Below are 20,453 nucleotides of genomic sequence, written 5' to 3' on the forward strand. Positions count from 1 at the left end.
CGATTAGGAATGAATTTTCTTATCGAAAGAATTAAATCGATGGAGAAAAAAAATGTCTCGAACGTTACAATTTCTGATTTCTTTAGGGATGTAGGTGGGCGAAGAGAGAGAGAAAGAGAGAGAGAGAGAGAGAGGCAGACAGAAAGAGAATCTAGTGTCGGTTTAAAGGGGAGTATCCTAGACGGTCGCAGCTCGTTCGTTTGTTCGTTCGTTCGTTCGTTCGTTCGAGGCAACGCGACGGTACTCGAAACGGTAGGAAAGTGTCAGTATGGAATGCACGCCAGTATTTCACGGTAGCCTGGAGCCCGTGCTCGTTGCACGGCCCGGTAGGCATATTAATGGTTGTCGCGCGACATGGAAACGCTGACACCCACTACGTTAAGAAACCCATTAGATACTGCTGCCCGTACTAAGCTCGGCCATTGTTCCGCCGCGGCTGAAATATCGCGCGTTGCCCAAGACCCTACAGGACCTACTCTCTCTGTCTCCTTCGTCTCTCTTTCTGACTTGCGTACGCGCGAAACGTGCCGTTTGGGGAGAGGGAGAGAGAGAGAGAGAGAGAGAGAGAGAGACGAAGAGGGAGAGGGAAAAGTGAATCTGGGAATAGAGTGCCGAGAGGTCGATCGATCTTACCACGACTGTGATAGATTCGTCGTCGAAAGCCTAGAAAGAAAATCGAATTCGAGGATCGGAATATTATCGACGAAGAAATTCTTACGATTTGTTCGAATGGATTTCTTTTCTTTTTGTTTTTTATATTTTATTTCATTTTTGTGTTTTTTTTTTTTTTCGTTTCCTTTGGTTTTTTTCGTAATTCATTTTACGTACTTCGCGAGAGCAATCGCGATGGTTCGTGCGAGAGGAAAATGATAAAATAAAATCGTTCGTACGAAAATAATATCAAGAGAAACTCGTCGTATTTGAGCGAGACTGAAGGTACAAGTTTCCATCTTGCTTCACGAAAAAACCTTCTCTCTCGTCTTACTAAAAGGAAAAGAAAACTAAGATTGAAATTATTCTCGTTCCCGATGCTGTCGATCAGAACACCCGACTCTCGATCGTTGATACTTTCAAACTTATCCCCCTCTCTCCGATATGTCTCGCTATAACTGAGAGAAGCACGATTAGGAACGAAATTAAATTTTCAAAATGCTCTCTTTCGGCGCTTTAAATCGTCGATCAACTCCAGACGATGTAAAATGATTTCGCGCTAAGCTGCCAGACGCAGTGCACGTCTTCTCAACGAGGACGGCTTCGGGCAAGTAAGTAATTTAAAAGAAGAAAAAGCAAAAAGAAAAGAAAGAAAAAGAAGGAAGAAAGGACGAAAGGAAAAAGAAAGGCAAGAAAAAAGGAAATAAAAAGATATTCCCTAGAGCTATCGCATATAAATATTACATGTAAACAAATCTGAAAAGAACGAAAAAGATATCGGGCTGGACGTATCGATTGATAATATCGAACGGAACGTTATCGAGGCGTGAAAGAACTTTTCGATTGTTTGATAACTAAGAGTGATTAAATAAATGAAAGTTCAAAGTTTATCAAAGTGTTGACAAGATTGGAGCTTCTTGGATAATCAAAGAAGAAGAAAAAGAAGATAATAATAATAATGATGATAATAATAATAACAATAATAATAATAACAATAATAATAATAATAATAATAACAATAATAATAATAATAATAATAATAACAATAACAATAATAACAATAACATCGAGAAGAATTAGAGCGATGCGCTTGGTATAAGGGTAGAACGGAGAATAAGCCCGCGAGCTTGCGAGCTTGAGAACTCGATCGGAAGTTTTGCCAGAGGCATGCGCGTACCGCCCCTCTCTTTCCTTCTCACTCTTACACTACACTCTCACCCTCTTCGTCTCGTACACAACGCAGAATCCACGTCGAAGCTTCCACGCTCGCACTTAACCGCCGACTATCGAAGTGACACCTTCGAGCTTTCCTTCGATAGTAAATTTTCGCGCGCGTTCGATAGATATTCTTTTTGTTGACGAGTCGAAAAAGAAGAAGAAGAAGAAGAAGAATAAGAAGAGGAGGAGGAGGAGGAGGAGTAAGAGGAGTCGGAGGTTTATCATTATCCTAGAGTGGATCGAAAATCGATCGAAGAAATTGATCGGGAAAGCTCTCTCCCTCTCCATCTCTCTTTCTCTCTGTCTATCTCTCACTTTCTCTCTCTCTCTCTCTCTCTGTCTCTCTCACTCTCACTCTCACTCACTCTCTCACTCTCTCTTTCTCTCTCTTTCACTCTCACTCTCTTTGTTTCGCTTTAAAGGGGAAAAAAAAGAAAAAAAGCTCGTCACCTTCTGCGTCGTGTTAATGAACGACCGATAGAATGGTCAGACGATCGTTTCATCGCGAGTGTTCGATATACACACAGTGCGTTACAAAGTAAAAGCTCATAAGGGTTCAGTGCAACGTCGATTGAAAAAAGAAGAGAGAGGAGAGGAGGGGAGAGAGAGAGAGAGAGAGAGAGAGAGAGAGAGAATTATCGAAGGTGTCGTGAAGTGTCAAACGTGAAAAGAATTCCTTTTTTTTTGCCTCTCTCTCTCTCTCTCTCTTTTTCTCCCTTTCTTTCTCTTTCTCTCACTCTCACTTTTTCTCTCTTTCTCTCTTTCCATCTTTCTCTTTCTTTCAAAAGAACAATGCGTCTATATCGAAACGATAGTTCGATGACTTGTCATTATCACGCGAGGAGACTCTCTTCTTCTATTTTCGGATAAAACGTTCCTATTTTGTGTAATCTAAAAGTGACAAAATAATACTACATCGAAGAATAAGAAGAAAATATGTACTTTGTATTCATATGAGACGCTTACTGTGATTACTTTTTTGTTTGTTAAAAAAAAAAAGAGAAAAATAAGGAAGAAGAAAAAAAGACGAAGACGAAAACGAAGACGAAGACGAAGAAGAAGAAGAAGAAGAAGAAGAAGGGGAAGAAGATAGTAGTAAACCGGTGGTGAGAAAATAAAGAAGAGAAAAAAAGAAGAACAAGAAGAAAGGAAGAATCATGGCTGTGCCGAGGATCAGCTGGAGGATTCTCTTCACGCTACTCGGAGTTCTAGGTCAGTGTACAACATCTCCTATCCTTTTCTCTCGCGTTAGTTCATTTCCTAGCCGAATTTCTCCAACTAATGCACTGCGATCTATTTACCAAAGGAAATGGTAAAACACGAGGGAGATGATAAAGCAGAAAATTTTATCTCTTTTTTCTTTTTTCTCTTCTCTCTGACTGAACGTACAATGAATAAAAAAAAAAAAGAAAGAAAGAAAGAAAGAAAGAAGGAAAGAAAGAAAGAAAGAAAGAAAGAAATAAAGAAATCCAGAAAGCAAACAAAACCAAGAAACAAAAAAAGAGTTAGCAACTCCATTTCTAGATAGGATGAAAAAACATTTCATGAATAATACAATAGCTCGAAAAATTGGAAATTAAAAATAAAGGGAAAACAAGTTAGGAAATACGTAGGGAAAGGGTTGGTAGAGTATAAGAGAGAGGGTGGGTGGGTGTGAACGTTACACGTTGTAAAGTTGCTGTGCATAAAACGTCGGAAAAAGACTCACTCGAGTCGGTCGCACGATGTTTCAACGTCACTAATGAAACTCTCGAAATGGTACTAAGCGAAGAAAGAAGTATGAGAGCGAAATGGTGGAAAAGGGTCGCGTAAAAAAGAAAAAGAAAAAAGGAGGAAAGAAAGAGAAAGAGAAAGAGAAAGAAAAATGGGATGGAAAGGAAGAAATAAAGGGAGAGAGGGAAAATAAGGAAAATGCGAAAGAAAAAAGAAAGAAAAAAAAGAAGGAAAAAAAGAAGGGAAGATAGAAAGAAAGAAAAAGAAAGCGTGTAAGAGGAGTGCTGGTAAACGACTCTGAGTCGAAAGTAGCGGGTAATTCAGCACAATTCTTCTTCCGCGCGTTCCACCGTGGTATTATCGTCGATCGAAGCGGATCGTACTCGCGGAAATTATGCCAACGCGTGCCGAGCTGTGTGTCTATAGCCAAAGCGAAATAAAATATTTAATACCGCTGGTATATCGCGATACCTACTACGTATATACGAACCACTACGCAAACGTTCTACTCTCCGTTTTCTCTCTCTCTCTCTCTCTCTCTCTCTCTCTCTCTCTCTCTCCCTCCATCTCTATGCGAGTACCTCTTTCTATCTCACTTGGTCGAACCGAAGCCAGTTCTAATTCGTACGAACCATGCGGCGCTTTCGCGAACGGTAATAAGGCTGGAATTTATGGAATTCGATAACGCAACGCGTTTCCGCGTGCTCGGCCATTGCGAACCACGATGATATTCCTACGTCCGTCGAAATTATAGTCGTCGTCTTTTTGTCTCTCGATGAGAAAAAAAAAAATAAAGAGGAAAAGAAAGAGAGCAAACAAAAGGGACTACAGTCCTGTATTTTTATCATATAAAAGAGCAAAAAGGAAAAAGAGGGAAAAAAGTGTAATACATATCGTAGAAACGAAACTCGTTTTATTCGATTTCGTTGGCTAACTGATAAGACAGAGTCATAGAAAATCTGTCTGTTACTGTATTTATCTCTTGGTCCTTTTTATATCTACGATAATGCATTTTTATCCATGTACATCCGTCAAACTTTATAACACGTAGACATTATTCGTCCGTAGAATTTTGTCTACCCTACATTTTTTGCAAAGGTCGTTGACCCTTCTCGATTTTCGCGAGAATCGAAATTACTTTGAAACTTAGTAGATGTTTTCCATTCTCGACAAGACAATAACGCGAAACTCGTGTCGTTGCTTTCCCGTATCTCGCTTCGCGGCGCTCTCTTTATTTCGAAATGAGCGAGAGATGACTAACTAACTCGGCAACGAAATACGACTAACCGGATATTAAAAGCGCGCTGCGCCTCGTCGGAGTATTCGAGCGCACTCTTGACCCGAATGGTAAGGGGAGACGTGGGGTATACCTGCCGTAATTGCGAGATCACCTCTTTTTCCTTTTTTTTATTGTTTTTCTCTTTCTTTTTTATTTTTTTATTTTTTTTTTGTTCCTTTTGGTTTTTGTTCTAACGCCACGCTTTTTATAGTTCTGCCTAGCTCGTCCGCTCGTACGTGTTAGTTCGTTCCGTAAAAACGATACTGTCGCTGTAACTTATACGCGACTGAACAAATAAATACGTCGATAAACAAACGTTTTTTTTTCTTTTCACGAGAGACACATACGAAAATATTGTTCTTTCTACGATTAAATTTATAGTTTGATGTTTCCATAGATTTTTTTCCCTTCTCTCTGTATAAAAAGAAGAAAAAATGAAAAAAAAAAAAAAAGAAAAGGAACGAGCAACAAAAACGTTTATTATATACCCCATGTATCGTTTTATAACGAAACTTTTCAATGAAGTTTTTCCACTCGAATATCTTGTAACGACTTTCGAAAACGTTCTCGCGATAATGTTTTATCGATTATCAAAAGTCATTGAATTTTTGCTCTTCTTTATTATTACTATTATCATCATTATTCGACGAGACGCGACAAGGAAAAGCGGATAAACGAAAATCGTTCGAGTGGTAGGAAAATTTTCTATAATGTACCGCGACGTGTGTTCCGTCCTTTTACGATGGGAAGTAGTATCGCGAGACGAGGTGTCACAGGCTCAACAGGTTATTCCAGGTTGTCCTGGTACGAGCGTCAGCCGGCTCGTTTTTCTCGTCGAGGGGAGCAACCGATAGTAGAAAGAACGTTCGACGGCTGCTCGATCTCGAGTGTCGATTTGCCCGCGAAGAGGAGTATACAGCCGGTAAACGCATACCTCTAGGAAAGAGGGAGAAAAGGGATATAGATAGATAGATAGACAGATAGGAAGAGAGAAAGAGAGAGGGAGAGAGAGAGAGAGAGTTGGTTGCGGCGTGAGTTCGCTCTACCGTATAATTCGTTCGCGAGAGACATCGAACCACGAAATTCGTAATCGATAGGTATCGCGTGTCTCGATGCATTCCAAACGAATCCTGCAAGCCGATCACCTAGAGACTTACCATCTTTCTTTCTCTCTTTTTCTGTTTGTCTCTGTCTCTGTCTCTGTCTCTCTGTCTCTCTCTCTCTCTCTCTCTCTCTCTCTCTCTCTCTCTCTCTCTGTGTCTGTCTGTTTTCTTTATCTGTCTCTTTCTTTGTTCTTTTGGAAATTCCAACAACAAGAGACACCATCTTCTTTTATCATGACATAATTCTTCATTGCGATCCTTGTTAACCGAGGTGATCTTCTCGTAAACGTTAAACGTAAATAAAATAGGACAATAAATAAGAGGGAAGAAAACGTTCCAAATTAATTTCGATTAAGTAAATAAAATATCAACGAATCGTTAATATTGATTGTTTAATCACGAGAGAAGTTAAATCCTCCTGACGAATAAACTCGTTTTTCCTTAATTAATATGTTAAATTTCAATGAAACTTGTATTGATTATCTTGCCCTATTGTGGAATAAATAAAATCAAATATAAATGATTAATGAAACGATATTAAATGATTTATTGTTTCAATGACGAATCTAATGTTCTGTTTTGAAAAAGTATTTTATCACATCGTCGATTGAAAAATCGATTATCACTTACGTTCTATCTTATATCTATTTTCCTTTTAATCTCGAGCTTCTCGTTAGCCTATAAGCACGTTCCGAGCTAATAACGGCTGACAATATCCAAGGCGTTTTCCCAGCACTTTACAATGCAAATTCGATCGCCGTTAACACGTTGGTATATCCGAGAGAGACAGAGAGAGAGAGAGAGAGAGAGAAGATCCGTCGACGTCGGCTTGGTTCTGCGAAGCGGATATTAACCAAAGACGCTTATTACCTCTCGATATTCGATAATGATAATAATATCCGTACGTTAACGGGGTTGCCTAACCGCGGACCAGCTCGCGTCTTCGATTTTGCGGTGGCACGTACGGTTTAATTTCACCAAAGTTCTTGAGTTCTCGAAAAGTATGTCTTGGGAAAGAGAGAGAGAGAGAGAGAGAGAGAGAGAGAGAGAGAGAGAGAGAGAAAGGGAGAGAGAGAGAGGGAGAATGAAAGTACACATGCATATGCATGTATATGTACATACAAGACGAGCTACCAACCACGTGTACGAATTAGCGTAATCTGAATTTAAACACGAACGGCAAGAAGGGTGCCACGTGGACGAGTAAAAAATAAAGTCTAAAAGATAAAGCTAAAAGAAGGAAAGTGCATGGAGGGTTGGTTGGTTGGTTCGGTGCGTTGAAAAAAAAGAAAAGAAAAAAGAAAAGAGAAAAAAGAAGATGGAAAAAAAAGTGAGCAGCCAGAAAAAAAAGAAGAATACGAAAAGGGAGAATAATTTCTCTTTCTTCTCTTTTTTCACGTTAAAGAGGAGAAAAAGTAGAAAAAAAAAAGAAGAGAAAAGGAAAAAAGAGAAAAGGGGAAAATGAAAAAAGAAAAAGAAAAGAAAAGAAAAGGAAAAAAAACAGGGATGAAGATAGAGAGAATGAAATAGAGTTGGTTCGGTGCCAAGTTGTAGATAGAACCGCGTGGACGATTCGCGCGAAGGATTCTTAGATAACTTCCTTCTCTTATCCTAGGAATATCTTAGCTTGGATTTTCTCAGCTCCTTCGAGTTTGTCCCTCGTTAGGTTGACGCCCCAACTAAACTCACTCTTTCCGTCTCTCTCTCTCTCTCTCTCTCTCTCTCCTTCTCTCTCTCTCATTTCACTCTTCTTCTTCTTCCTCCTCTTCTTCGACTATTCCCTTTCCCTTCTTCCACACGTCCCGCAGGAGAACGCAGAGTTTGCCGTTATGCGATCGCGAAAGCGGATTTCCTCTTGTGCACAGCCAACCCACTCTTCTCCTCCCCCTCTTCCTCTTCCTCCTCCTCCTCCTTCTCCTCCTCTTCTTCTTCCTTCTCCTCCTCCTCCTTTTTCAGCTTCTCTCGTCATATTTGTCGGGTTTCCTCTCAACCCAAATACGCTCACGTGACCTCTTGACGGCCTCTCGAAATGTCGCCTATGCAAACTCACCGATATTTCGTTGGATTCTTCTTTCTCTTTTCCTCTGTCTCGCTCTTTCTCTCTGTCTCCCTTTTCTCTCTCCTTTTTTCCCTCTTTCTCCTTCATCTTTTTTTTTATTTCTTTTTTTTATTTTTTTTTTTTCGTTTTTACACTTTTCTCCGCTTTAGATGTTTCGTACGAGAAGCTTCCTAGTCCCGAGCTACGGAGAATCCCTTTTGTCCGATAGAACGAGGACCTGGATAAAGAGTAAGAAGGAAGGGAAAAGCTCGTAGAAAAGCGTGCAAGCTCAAAACCAAGCTCGCTCCGATGCTTGTACTGGAATTAGTCTCGAATTACGGCGGATCGCTCGTTTAGTTCGCTTTCTAAATTAACTACGGAAGGAAACTCTCGAGTTCTCTTTCTCTCTCTCTCTCTTCTTTTTTCTTCTTTTTCTTTCTTTCCCCACTTTCTTCTATCTATACCTTCTTTTTTTTCTTCTGCTTCCCCTCCTCCTCGTCTTTCTTCTTCTACTTCTTCTTCTTCTTCTTCTTCTTCTTCTTTACGACTTAATGACACCCAGCACCGCTTTTCAGATAAATCACGAGTAGCTACTTCGTTTAAGAGCAAAGAGTAGCAGTAGATGGTACCACGGTGCTTTCTCGCGTCGTGCTTCACATACTAATTACCGTGGCCTCCTTCTTTTTTCCTCCCTCCCTCCTTTTCTCTCTCTCTCTCTCTCTCTCTCTCTCACTCCCTCGGTCTCTCTCTCTTTCACTCTCTTTATCTTACTTTTCTTCCTTTCTTTCGTTTTCTTCGTAAGGGTTGAGCCGAGCCACCGGCGAAAGATTTCCACCGGTATTAAGTCTTCTTAAGAGTCTGTACCGTACCTCTGTACCTCGAGCATTTTCTGTTTAATCGATAAGGTGGAAGTAGATGGACGAGGTGGCCATTTATTTCCAAAGCTCTCATGGTAATATCCTGGAAGCATTGATTAATATTTTCAAACTAAAGACGAAATCTGACTTCCAATGCGCGAGCGCATACACACACATACACACAGAGAGAAAGATAGAGGGAGAGAAAGAGAGACAAATAAATATTATTTCGAAATTAAATTATTGTAAGCGACGTTAATCGATTTAAATCGAATTTTCAATGCTCGATTATGATTTCTATACGATATTTAAGGTAGACAGGTAGATTGATATTCGCATTTTGGTATCACATATCATAACAATTTTGCTTTTCCCCAAAAGTATTATTATTTTAAAATAGCATTTAGTTATTTTTCTCATATGTTATTAGTACGTATCATGTTACTATATTTTTAATTTATAATAATAATTTTCAAAAGCCCATCGATCGATCGACGTCGAGTACTTAATTGATGCGTAGTAATGGACGATGCACGCATAACCTGCCTGTACCTATCTAAAAGTTTGTTATTCGTTCGATATAAATACACTACACGAGGATACCTCTTTTAATCGTCATTTGCATCAACGTTCAAACCCATCCATCGCACCTTTTAATCCTGGCATTATAACGAGGAATAACATTTCAATACTCGTAAAGAGTTACATTTTGTTCGACGATCGATGATTAACGCATCGTAGGTATATATCATATGGGCACGTATACCTACCTACGTTATTTTCTGGAACGCACGCTCGAAAGAGTACGTTACAATACGCAGGTGAAAGAATCGATGGGGTTATAAGTAAAAGTAGCTCGTAACTCGACTAACGATCGACCGTTTCCTCCTCGTCGTTGTCGTCGTACTCGTAGTCGTAAGCGAAAGACCGGTGCGCCGTTATTTATTTGAGAATCGCTATACTCCCACTTACCCTCTCTTCACCACCGTTCACTATCACGTAATTCTCTTTAAATTAATTTTACTTACACGAAATTTTTATCTTCCTTCTTTTTTATTTCTTTTTTCTCCTTTTTTTTCCGTACAATGAAAAAAATTCGCACGACTTCCTATAAGTTATGAGAGACAATTATGGTTTCGCTTGAAATTTTCACGTGTTTCTCTCTCTCTCTCTTCTATTTCCTTTTTTGCATTTCTTTTTTGTTTTTAATTACTATTGTCGAGGAATTGGAGACACAATCGTTAACTACGGAATAATCGAGCAACCAGAAGAGAAATCTCAAGACGGTGGATGTAAAATTGGAGAAAGTTAACTTTGTATAATTCTCTCTCTCTCTCTCTCTCTCTTTCTCTTTCTCTCTTTCTATGCATCTATCTATCTATCTACCTTCCTCTTGGAAGGGTGTTTCCTGCAAAGTCTAACCGAGTGAACGTTTCCCCGAGTAATTCGTTATTATCACGCAAATGATCGTTACCATTCGCGAGTATCGCAAAATTGCAAGAGAAAGAGACAGACAGATAGACAGGATAGCTTAATTCTCCGAGGAATCCGCTTTTGCTATCGTAGCGAACTCTCTCGGCTAAAACAATTTGGTTTATGTTTAATAATACAACAGTCGAGTGCATTTAACGAGCGAGGAAGAGAGAGAAAAAAGAGAGATAGAGATGGTACGATAACTTTATTCTTTTTTTTTCTTCATAGCAGCAGCTACTACCATTTTCTTTTTCTTTTCTTTCTTTTTTCAGTTTTATACTTTGTTCGCTGATCTCTTTCCAACCGACTAATTTTTGCACTTTTAAGCATTTTTCTCATACGACTTTTTTCTCTCTCTACTTATCTCTCTCTCTCTCTCTCTCTCTCTCTCTCTCTCTCTCTCTCTCTCTCTCTCTCTTTTATTCTCCCGCATTCTCTCTTTCTCTTACGATCGTTAAGAAACAATAAAAATATATTACGAACTTTCTTCTATTTCTTTTGTATCGATTAACCATACGAAATAGAGTGAATTTTAACGTCAAGATATTACAGTCTATGAAAAATGCGTAATGATAGATGAAAAATAACTCAAAGCTTTTAATTATTCTCATGATCCTAAATGATAAACTTTATCTACCTCGTCATTTTATCAATTAATCGTTGCTTTTGATATGCGTACATCGATGTATATTGGAATACAATAAACATTGAAATATTTTGTATTAACGTACGTACATACGATGAAAAGCTTTATGAGAAATAACGAGACCGGGAAAATATGCGAATGAATGTATTCTCATCGAAGAGGATATAAAGAGAATAGAGAGCCAAACATTAAAAAGAAAAAAGGGGAAAAGAGGGAAAGAGAAAAATCCCATAAACATTCTGATAGGCATGATCGCACAAAAGTTTTCAATCAAATTGCGAAGCAAAAACCTATTTTCATTGGCACACTTGACTATATATAATACCAGTGATTATACGACGTCCAAGCTTGATTCCACGTGATTCACGTCGAACGAATCGTTGAAAACTGTCGCCCACTCCTCGTTGCATATGTATGCAACGAGTCAGGCAATTTTTAACGATGCTCTAACGGATGACCGTCATTGCAATGCCGATTTTTCACGAAACTGGGATTCGTCGAAGAGATCGGATCTACGAGCGATTCTAGTGGGAGTAGAGTCGAGTACACGCATTGCAATATATGATATATATATATATATATATATATATATATATATATATATAAACATGAATTGCGTTTAACGTTATCGGGATGTTATAAGAGTATGTGATACCGATTGAACATCGGAATATACGATGCCCTCGTGCGAATAAATTTTTTTTGCTTTTTTCTGTTTTTTTTTCTATTTTTTTTTTCTTTTTCGATGTCCACTTTATTTATTGCTCGATAAATTGGTGAGCCGATTTCAACGATAATCGACGATGAGATAGGTGGATTTACATTTCGGCAAAACTAACAGAAATGACGATTTCCAATCTCGTCTGAATTCGAAATTCGCAAAGCTTACACCGAAAGTAGAAATTTCCAACGGAATTTTTTTTCTCCCTACGTTTAACTTTTTTAACGACTTTCATGTTCTATACATACTTATTCCTATCGTGCCTCCTTCGGATATGCAATTTTAAATGGGAAAATCGCGTTCTGGCAGGGGATGAGGAGGCGTTCGGAGAAGGGAAATCTAATTTCGAAAAGGAACAAGAAAAAAAAAGAGAAAGAAAAGAGAAAAGAAGGGAAAAAAAGGAAAGAGAAAGAAACGACAGATTACATCGAGAGACATAAAGGAGATCGAGGGATAAAAGCGAGGCTTTCGAGAAATCGGCTATTTCCGAGAATGCTAGTAACGCTCGTGCAGTTCCGCTACCATTTCGATTCTTGAACGTAGCTTTTCTTTTTCCACTTCTTTCCTTTTTTTTTCTTCTCCTTCTTAGAGAACGCGCGCGAAAGAAAGAGACGGCGAGAGGGAGAGGGAAAGAGAAAGAAACGATTGTGACTTTCAAACTTTCCACCCTCGTGACGTAGTTATTTCATTAAGAGTTGTTAGCGACCAATTTTTTCCTTCTCCCTTATCCCCAGTCGACGAGTTAAGACGAAGTTTACTTGCGATTTACTCGATTGCAGAATTAGCCTTAAAAATTACTTCGACGACACGGCTAAATCGTTAAAGGCGATAAACAACTCGTTAGAGAACTCGAACCGAACGATTGTTTTAACGATTCGAATGCTTCTATGCAGGAAACAAAAAAGGAAACACGTTTTCTGTTCGTCTTATAAAAAATATTTTATCTCTACGAGAAGAAAGAAAGAAAGAAAGAAAGAAAGAAAGAAAGAAAGAAAGAAGGAAGGAAGGAAAGAAAGCTAGAAAGAATAAAAATAAAAGTAAAAATAAAAATAACCGGTATCTGTGCTTTTCCAAACGCATTTAAAGATGGTCGACGCGTACTCGGGTTGTACGTAAGCGTGATTACCATTTACAATGCGTTCTAAAATGCTTTCCCAACGGCGATTCAGCGAAAGACGCTAAATTGGCATTAACGCGAGGCACGTAAACCGTCGACGGCAGAGAAATGCCGTAGTTTCCAGAATCAGAGAGAGAGAGAGGAAAAGGGAAAGGGAGAGAGAAGGAGGTGCCCATGGCGAGAGACGAGCTCGACGTTAGCCTTCGGGATTCGCAGTATTAATTAATTATTATGCTTAATCGACGGACTAGCAGCAGCAACACCAGCAGCAGCAGCAGCAGCAGCAGCAGCAGCAGCAGCAGCAGCAGCAGTACCAGAAGCAGCAGTATGGCAAAGCAATAGCAGTAGTAGTAGTAGTAGTAGTAGCAGTAGTAGTAGTAGTAGTAGTAGTAGTAGTAGTAGTCGTCGTAGTAACAACAGCAAGAGAGAAAGGTGACGCGGTGGGACGAAGGAGAAGCGGAAAGGTGGGATGATGGTAAGGGTTGATGTGTGAGGCTTACACGCAGCGACCTTCTCTCTCTCTCTCTCTCTCTCTCTCTCTCTCTCTCTCTCTCTCGATGATTTCCATCCTGTTGCGAACGGCTACCGTATTATGGGGCGATCGGTCGATGGATTTTCCGGCGGTTAAATCGAGGCACGAATTAACTTCCAGTCGGAAGGTACGAGCTCGGCTTCCGGAATAAAGCCGACCTATCCCAACGCATGGCTAGTAGTAACAGCAGCAGCAGTAGCAGCAGCCATGGCGGCGGTAGCGGCGGCGGCGGCAGTAACTCGACTACTCCCCCCAACGTGCCTACCCTTTCGCAGTGTTTAAACTGCCCTCCGAACGCGTACCTCCAGTACTCTGCAATTTATGGAGAAGCACGTGTCGTCGTGGCTCGATTAATGGATTCTATCTTCTGTGAACGAGTTCACGAATTCGATTTCGGTTACACCGTGATTTCCATTCTTTCGAGGATGATGATCGAAAAAAAGGAATGTAAGAAAGAAAGAAATTGAGAAATGCAGAAAATATTAAACCGAAAATGTCAAACTAGTTTTGTTTCTTTCTTCTCTTTGTCTTTCTCTCTCTCTCTTTCTTCCTCTCTTTCTCCATTTTTTTTTCTTTTTTCGTTGGTTATCCTTTCGCAACATTTTCCCCTGAAGCTCTGCTTGTTAACCAAACGTTTAATGTAATCGAGTCTGTCGCGGCCGCGACGAAACTGCGCGAATGCATCCAGTTCGCCTCCGGGCTTCGTATTTCTGTCAGAACACTCGAGGAAATATGAAACTTGGCGGAGAGTGGACGGTACTCGAATTCCCATGCGTTTCCGCGTACTCGTCCTTTCTGAAACGAGCAAACTCCTACTCGAATATGTGGCCGATGGTGTCGTTTTCATATATCATATGGAATCGCTAATCAAGTTTATAGTATTTATCTCGAGCGACGAGGTTTACAATCGTTTAATCACTGATTAATATTATCGTAGATGAAAATTTCATTAACGAAATTACATACTCTCTTTAAATACTTAATCAATTTAATAGCGCAACGATATATCGAGAATATAAATGCGTCGATTTAAAAATAAAACGAATCGAGTTCGATAAGAGTTAAGATTCTTGTTCCTTTTTTTTTCCTCTTCTTTTCTTCTTCTTTACCTATCACCTTAATCCGAATATTCGAAGAATAAGGTAAACGAGGACTCTCGAGTTGATTACCACGCGAGCCTGCAAAATCGTAACGCGTTGTCCCGCGGGCTACGTACGCTAATGTTTCGCTGACCGCAGGAAACGAGCGGCAGTTAGCGCGTTAATATCATAAGCATAGCAGCCCTTTGCATCCCAAGAGATTCCTGCTCGACTGTGGCTTCGAAAATGGTCGATATTTCACCGTTAACAACCGACACGTACATACGCGTTATATATATTCGCTTTCTCTCTCTATTTCTCTCTCTCTCTCTTTTTCTCTCTCGGTACTCGCGTTGTCTCTCTCGTTCACATTCACACACTTGCTCTCACTCATACACACATACACATACTCTCTCTCTCTCTCTCTCTCTCTCTCTCGTCCAAAAAGCACTCATACCAATGCTCTCTGTTCCTTGGAGTGCACGAGAGAAGCGCATCACACTTCGATCCCTCGACGATTCTCGATGTTCCAGTAACGTTCGAGCGAGAGGAGAGTACTTAGCCGTCCTAAAAAAACATACCTACGATATTCTTCGTTAGAAAGAAGCGAATTTACTCGGTACCATCGTTCCCCTTCCTTCTCTAACAAACGAGAATCTACTATGTAGTTGTGTAACACCATCATCTACAACGCGTCATTTCCGACGATCTACTACTCTAAGTTTACTCAAAGACTGAATGTTATCATTGTATACTCTCTCTCTCTCTCTCTCTCTCTCTCTCTCTCTCTCTCTCTCTCTGTCTCTTTCTCGGTCTCTCTTTCTCTATCCATCTATCCATTTATCTATCTATCTATCTACGTATATTTCTATAGTAGTAAGTACGTCTGATTTTTGCTTAAAATTTACACTATTTTATATTAAATGACGTTTTCTATTATAATTTGTTATCTTCGACCATAGCGACTCTCTTATTACCTTCGAGTCATTTAAATCGAACTCGCTCGGTTACATATGTTCCGATAGATCATTCGAATGGGCTAACGTTATCGAAGTAGTTCTCGCCGGCAATTCCGAAGATGTTGATACCGTGCTTAGGGAATCCGCATATACGTCACAGTGAGAGATATCGTCTCGTTAGGAAGAAGTATGATGCGTCAGGATGTTTCTAAAGGTCCTATGAAGATCGATTAACTACGAACTTGTTGACTTACAAAACAGTTTCTTCGAAACTCGATTATTTTTCTACAGAAATTCACGAGTACGTTAACGAGAAAAATAATATACAATAATCTTTTCAGTTCGAATTCGTATTTTAATATAAAACGGTATTAAATATCGATAAATATTCCGTTTCCTTCGATTTCTTATTTCCCGTTGTGAAGGAAACGCGAAAGAATACTTTCGCGTTTCCTACGAAAGGAATAAAGCTCGAAATAGAAGCTTTGCGTGATGGAATCACGCTAGGGCGTGCATTATCGTGATTAAGGAGGCAAGAATAGCGTTGTTACATAATAAGAGTCAAACTAGATATCCGGAGGATAAATGCTTGCCGAAGGATTATGTACTTTCATTAAAGATCTATAATTAATATTAGAAAATACGATCGTTCGCAAACTTTTCACTCGATCGGATTCAATCGATTAATATGTAACGGCAAATGATATAAAAAGTTTACATAGGAATAAATTCTACGATAAGCGATTGTCTTACATTCATTCAAATTAAAAGGTATAAAAATATGTACGTCTTACCTAGATTTTTCTACTCCATAAATGCGCAGTTAGATGATACGAGAAGACGAGCAGGAAAGAACACGTCCGTACGTCTCGTCCTTCGATGAACGACTGACCTTTTGTTATCGTACGACGTACCTATGTGTTTACTTCGAGGCTCGTACTTATGTGTGTTATCGTTTGTATTAGTCATCTGGGATTAACAAAAACATCAAAACAAAGATATAATTACACAGTTCGCAAACAAATATGTAAAAGAGGATACGTATGCCTACACACACATATACATGTGTATTTATTTGTTACGATCTAAATATGAATAATGATAACAATTATATCAATGATAATTAATAACGATGAATGAAAATTGATATGCTCGAACGATGTTTTATTGATTTATATCAACTTTCTATAAAAGTAGTCATTATCAAAATATTTGATAGGTATATATATATATATATATATATATATATATATATATCTTTTTCTCGAGAATGAATCAATGCCGATCGACGACATTCACTCGCGCGTGAACACACGTCCGTCGGAAATTACAAGCGGTTTCATTCGAGCAGCCAGTCACGTTCGTTCTCTTCGTTTCCTTCCTTCGTTGAATCAGGATTGAATTATGTACCTAACTAGACCGATCACCTACTCTCCACTAACTTCTGTTGTTAACTCGAATCTGGAATCAAAGAGAAAGAGAGAGAGAGGGAGAGAGGGAGAGAGAAGGAGAGAGGGAAAGAAAGGGGGGGGGGTGAGAGAGGGAGGGAATATGTGAACATTCAGACAGGTAAATGTATTTACATATATGTAGGTAAGCGTCATATATGTATATATTTCTTATATGGACTATAGAATATCGATAATAAATAATATCTCTCGCGAAACGTTGAAAAAGGATTAATTAATAAGAAATTAGTGGAGAAACTTTATTAATATCGCATTTTTCGACTCATTTGTTTAGATCAATTTCCAATTTATTTATTTCTTTTCTCTTTTAACCATTTCTCTCTCTTTCCTTCTCTCTCTCTCTCTCTCTGTTTCTCTCTATCTATCTATCTACATATATCTTAATCGAATTTCGATAATATTCTGTGGACGTACTCGTTAAATAACGGAGAATTCACCGATGTCGATCGAACGGCCTCTATATTATATACGTTTTAATAATAATTATTATCGGGTAGGATAACGTGTCCGGTTGAAGAAGAAAGTCAAGTAAAAAATAACATTTACATATAGAATATTATTTAAGCTTTTCTAATAGAAAGAGAGAGAGAGAGAGAAAGAGAGGAGAGAGTCCAGAAGTGAGTAATTCCTATTAAATGTTTCTACGCGAGAGGAAAATATATCAGCTGAAACGGAATGGTCCTTTATCCGTTCACCAAACACAACGGGCTCGTCTGAAACAACGAGACAACATCGGTAATCCTTAGCCTCTATACTCTATATCTAACGTTTGTCGTTTCACCCTCGTTGTCGTTTCAATTGAGTGGAACAGATCCGTCAGTGACAAAACCTACGGATTTTCTTTTTTTTCCCCTCTTTTCTGTATCTCTCTATCTTTTTCTCCTTCTTCATATATAGTCGAACCGTAAGAAATAAATTTATCGAAGTATAAATAGGCGAGGAGCTTACGAACCGAAAGAGACATTTTCTTCTTAAAAGAAAATTCGATCGTCTTCCTATGACCTATCGAGAAAGAAGAAAACGTCTTTGAAAATCGTTCCGGTGTGCAACCCCTTCAAGGATCAAATCAAGCGTAGAATATATCGTACATTTTTAAGCTCCTATATACCAGCTATTTTAATTGAAAAGACACGCGGAAAGAAAAATCGTCGCGTCGATCTTTTATTCTTTTTTTACTTTCTTTTTTCACTCTCACTCTCTCTCTCTCTCTCTCTCTCTCTCTCTCTCTCTCTCTCTCTCTCTCTCTCTCTGTCTCTCTCTGTCTTTCTCTCTCTCTTTTTTTATACCTCGTCGAATAACCCTGTTTATGGATTTTCCTTTTGTACGATGAAATAGTAGATAGGTGTGTACGTCCTTTCAATTAAGTAGAACAAATCAATGTCGAAGTTGACACATTCACAAAACCTCCTCCTCCTCCTCGTATGACCATCCGAATTGTTTGACGAATTTTAGTTTGGAGGATCTATGATTTATCATCGATCCATCGAACGGACAATACGTCTGCGATGAAATTGTGCGTTTCGTAGCGACGGTAGCTCGTAAATCCGCACGGGTTCCCAAATTAACAATAAAATCATGTCTACATGTTTCGCGTGTTTTTGTTCGTACGCGAGAGGAACATTTTATTGAAATATTTGGTGATATAAAAAGGGAAAAGAGAAAGAAAGAAAAAAAAAAAAGATTGCATTGCTATATGTAACAATGATTAATATTTTCAATAGTAAGTGATTATTGAATAAAACCAATCTTATTCTTAGGAAATTATACGATAATTTGATTGTAACGAAGTTAAACGGTTACCTTCAAAGTACGTGACTCTTTGGAAAATTCCAACGTTAAATCAATTTGCAAATTGACGAGGTTATTGAATTACTGTACGTATATAGTTGTTAACGTAGCGTGTAAACGATTGTGTCCCATCTCTCCCTGGGCTTTGTAATAATAATTATTCTTGCGGTTCGAGTTCGTCGTAGAAAAGGGGAATTACACGTAAAATACACATAAAAGGGACGGAGAAATTAAAAGAGATAAAATGACGGGGAAACGCTTAACGAGAACTCAGAAGAAGATGGAGAAGGAGAAGAAGAAGAAGAAGGAGAAGGAGAAGGAAAAAAATAAAATTGGAGAAAAAATATAAGGCCGACGTTTGTAATTCATCTCGCGAATCTTATAACGGTCGTAATCTGATCATTTACGTGACTCGTCTTACAACGAAACATGACGTTTCAGCGTAGATTAAACGAACAATGTTGAAAAGAGAGAAAGCAAGAAAACGAAAAAAAAAAGAAAAAATACATAAATAAATAAGAAAAGTAAAGAAAGGATAATTAACAATGTACAAATGCAACGTCTTTGAAGAATTCCTTACTTCTTATCGATAAAAATAAATGGAGACGTCTAAATAAAAAATAAATAAATAAATAAACAGTAACAACAATAATAATACGAACGATTCAAGATATAAGAGAGAATAAAAAAGAATGAGATAAGGAGGATAGTTCCTAATAAATGTAATTGGAAATATCAAACGATCCTCGTAAGAAAGGAGGACTTAGAAATTAGGTAATATACAATAAAAGAACGAAACGAGATTAGCGAATAAGAGGGAACTTCTACTCACGTCGTACCTTTCTTGTAAACGGCCATGACCGACTGGAGTGTACTCGAGCACGCAAACAAGAGAGGAACCGCGAAAGAGATCACGGCCAGGGTAAACGCCGTGCTTACCTCAGCACCGTTTCGTGGATGAAAATGTCCCACTCTAGGCTAGTGGTCTCGTTTTACGTGCCCACGCTAATGACTACGCGATTCGTTAACGACGTAAACGGGGCCAGCCCTCTTACGCGGTCTATTATATAAATCCTTTTTCCAAGACTCTCGTTTATTGGAGAGAAAATTTGCTTCTTTTCTTTCCTTTTTTCTTTTCCTTTCTTTTCCTTTCCTTTTTGTCTTTCCTTCTTTCTTTCTTTCCTTCTCTCTCTTTCTCTCTCTTTTTCTTCTTTTTTTTCTTTTATTGTCTTGGACCAGACGACCTCAAGATAATTGCTCGTTCGAATGAATTAGAGAAGAAATCGAGTATTTTTCCGTTTCGACGTTTCACTTCGTTCTATTTAATTCTATTCTCTCTCTCTCTCTCTCTCTCTCTCTCTCTCTCTCTTTTTCTTTCTTTCCATTTCTTTTTGAGAATTTTCCAAAGGGTAGATTATTATCGTTGGAATAGCTTTATCGACATACCTTTGATATTTCTCTTCCGCACATATTTTGTATCGCACCAATGGAGAAAGAATCGCGAAACTAAAAAGGGAGAGAGACGGGGAGAGAGAAGCACATATATACATATATACATATATATATATATATATATATATATATATATATATTCATATATATATATATATATTTCTTCTTTCAGAGGAAAAGGAAATCGGATGTTCTCTGTCTGTGACCTTTCAAGCAAATACTTTGAAAACCGCTTAACCACCTCGGCGTCGCGTCGTTTCGAAAATTAAAGCTCGCACGGTGCATCGAGAACTTTTCAAGATCGCGAGAGCTTAATCGAATTATACTTAAAAGGCTCGCGTTTGTACGAAGGCGTAAT

General features: G+C 38.7%; 1 protein-coding gene across 3 annotated transcripts in view; it reads left to right on the forward strand.

Annotated features, from left to right (window-relative positions):
- The first annotated feature begins 1,926 nt into the window (after positions 1–1,926).
- Positions 1,927–20,453, forward strand: part of LOC122635763 (hemicentin-1) — a 151,716-nt gene continuing 133,189 nt past the window's right edge. The window contains exons 1-2 of one of the 3 annotated variants that reach the window (XM_043826393.1): positions 1,927–2,078; positions 2,658–3,081. In XM_043826393.1, coding sequence (XP_043682328.1) covers positions 3,027–3,081 — 55 coding nt within the window. In that variant the 5' untranslated portion in view covers positions 1,927–2,078; positions 2,658–3,026. Of the gene's footprint in view, positions 2,079–2,203; positions 2,408–2,657; positions 3,082–20,453 lie in introns of those variants that run through there. The other 2 variants (XM_043826394.1, XM_043826395.1) reach the window with 2 other exon arrangements.

Source organism: Vespula pensylvanica, chromosome 19, assembly GCF_014466175.1.
Source record: "Vespula pensylvanica isolate Volc-1 chromosome 19, ASM1446617v1, whole genome shotgun sequence".
Taxonomy (NCBI): Eukaryota; Metazoa; Arthropoda; class Insecta; order Hymenoptera; family Vespidae; genus Vespula; species Vespula pensylvanica.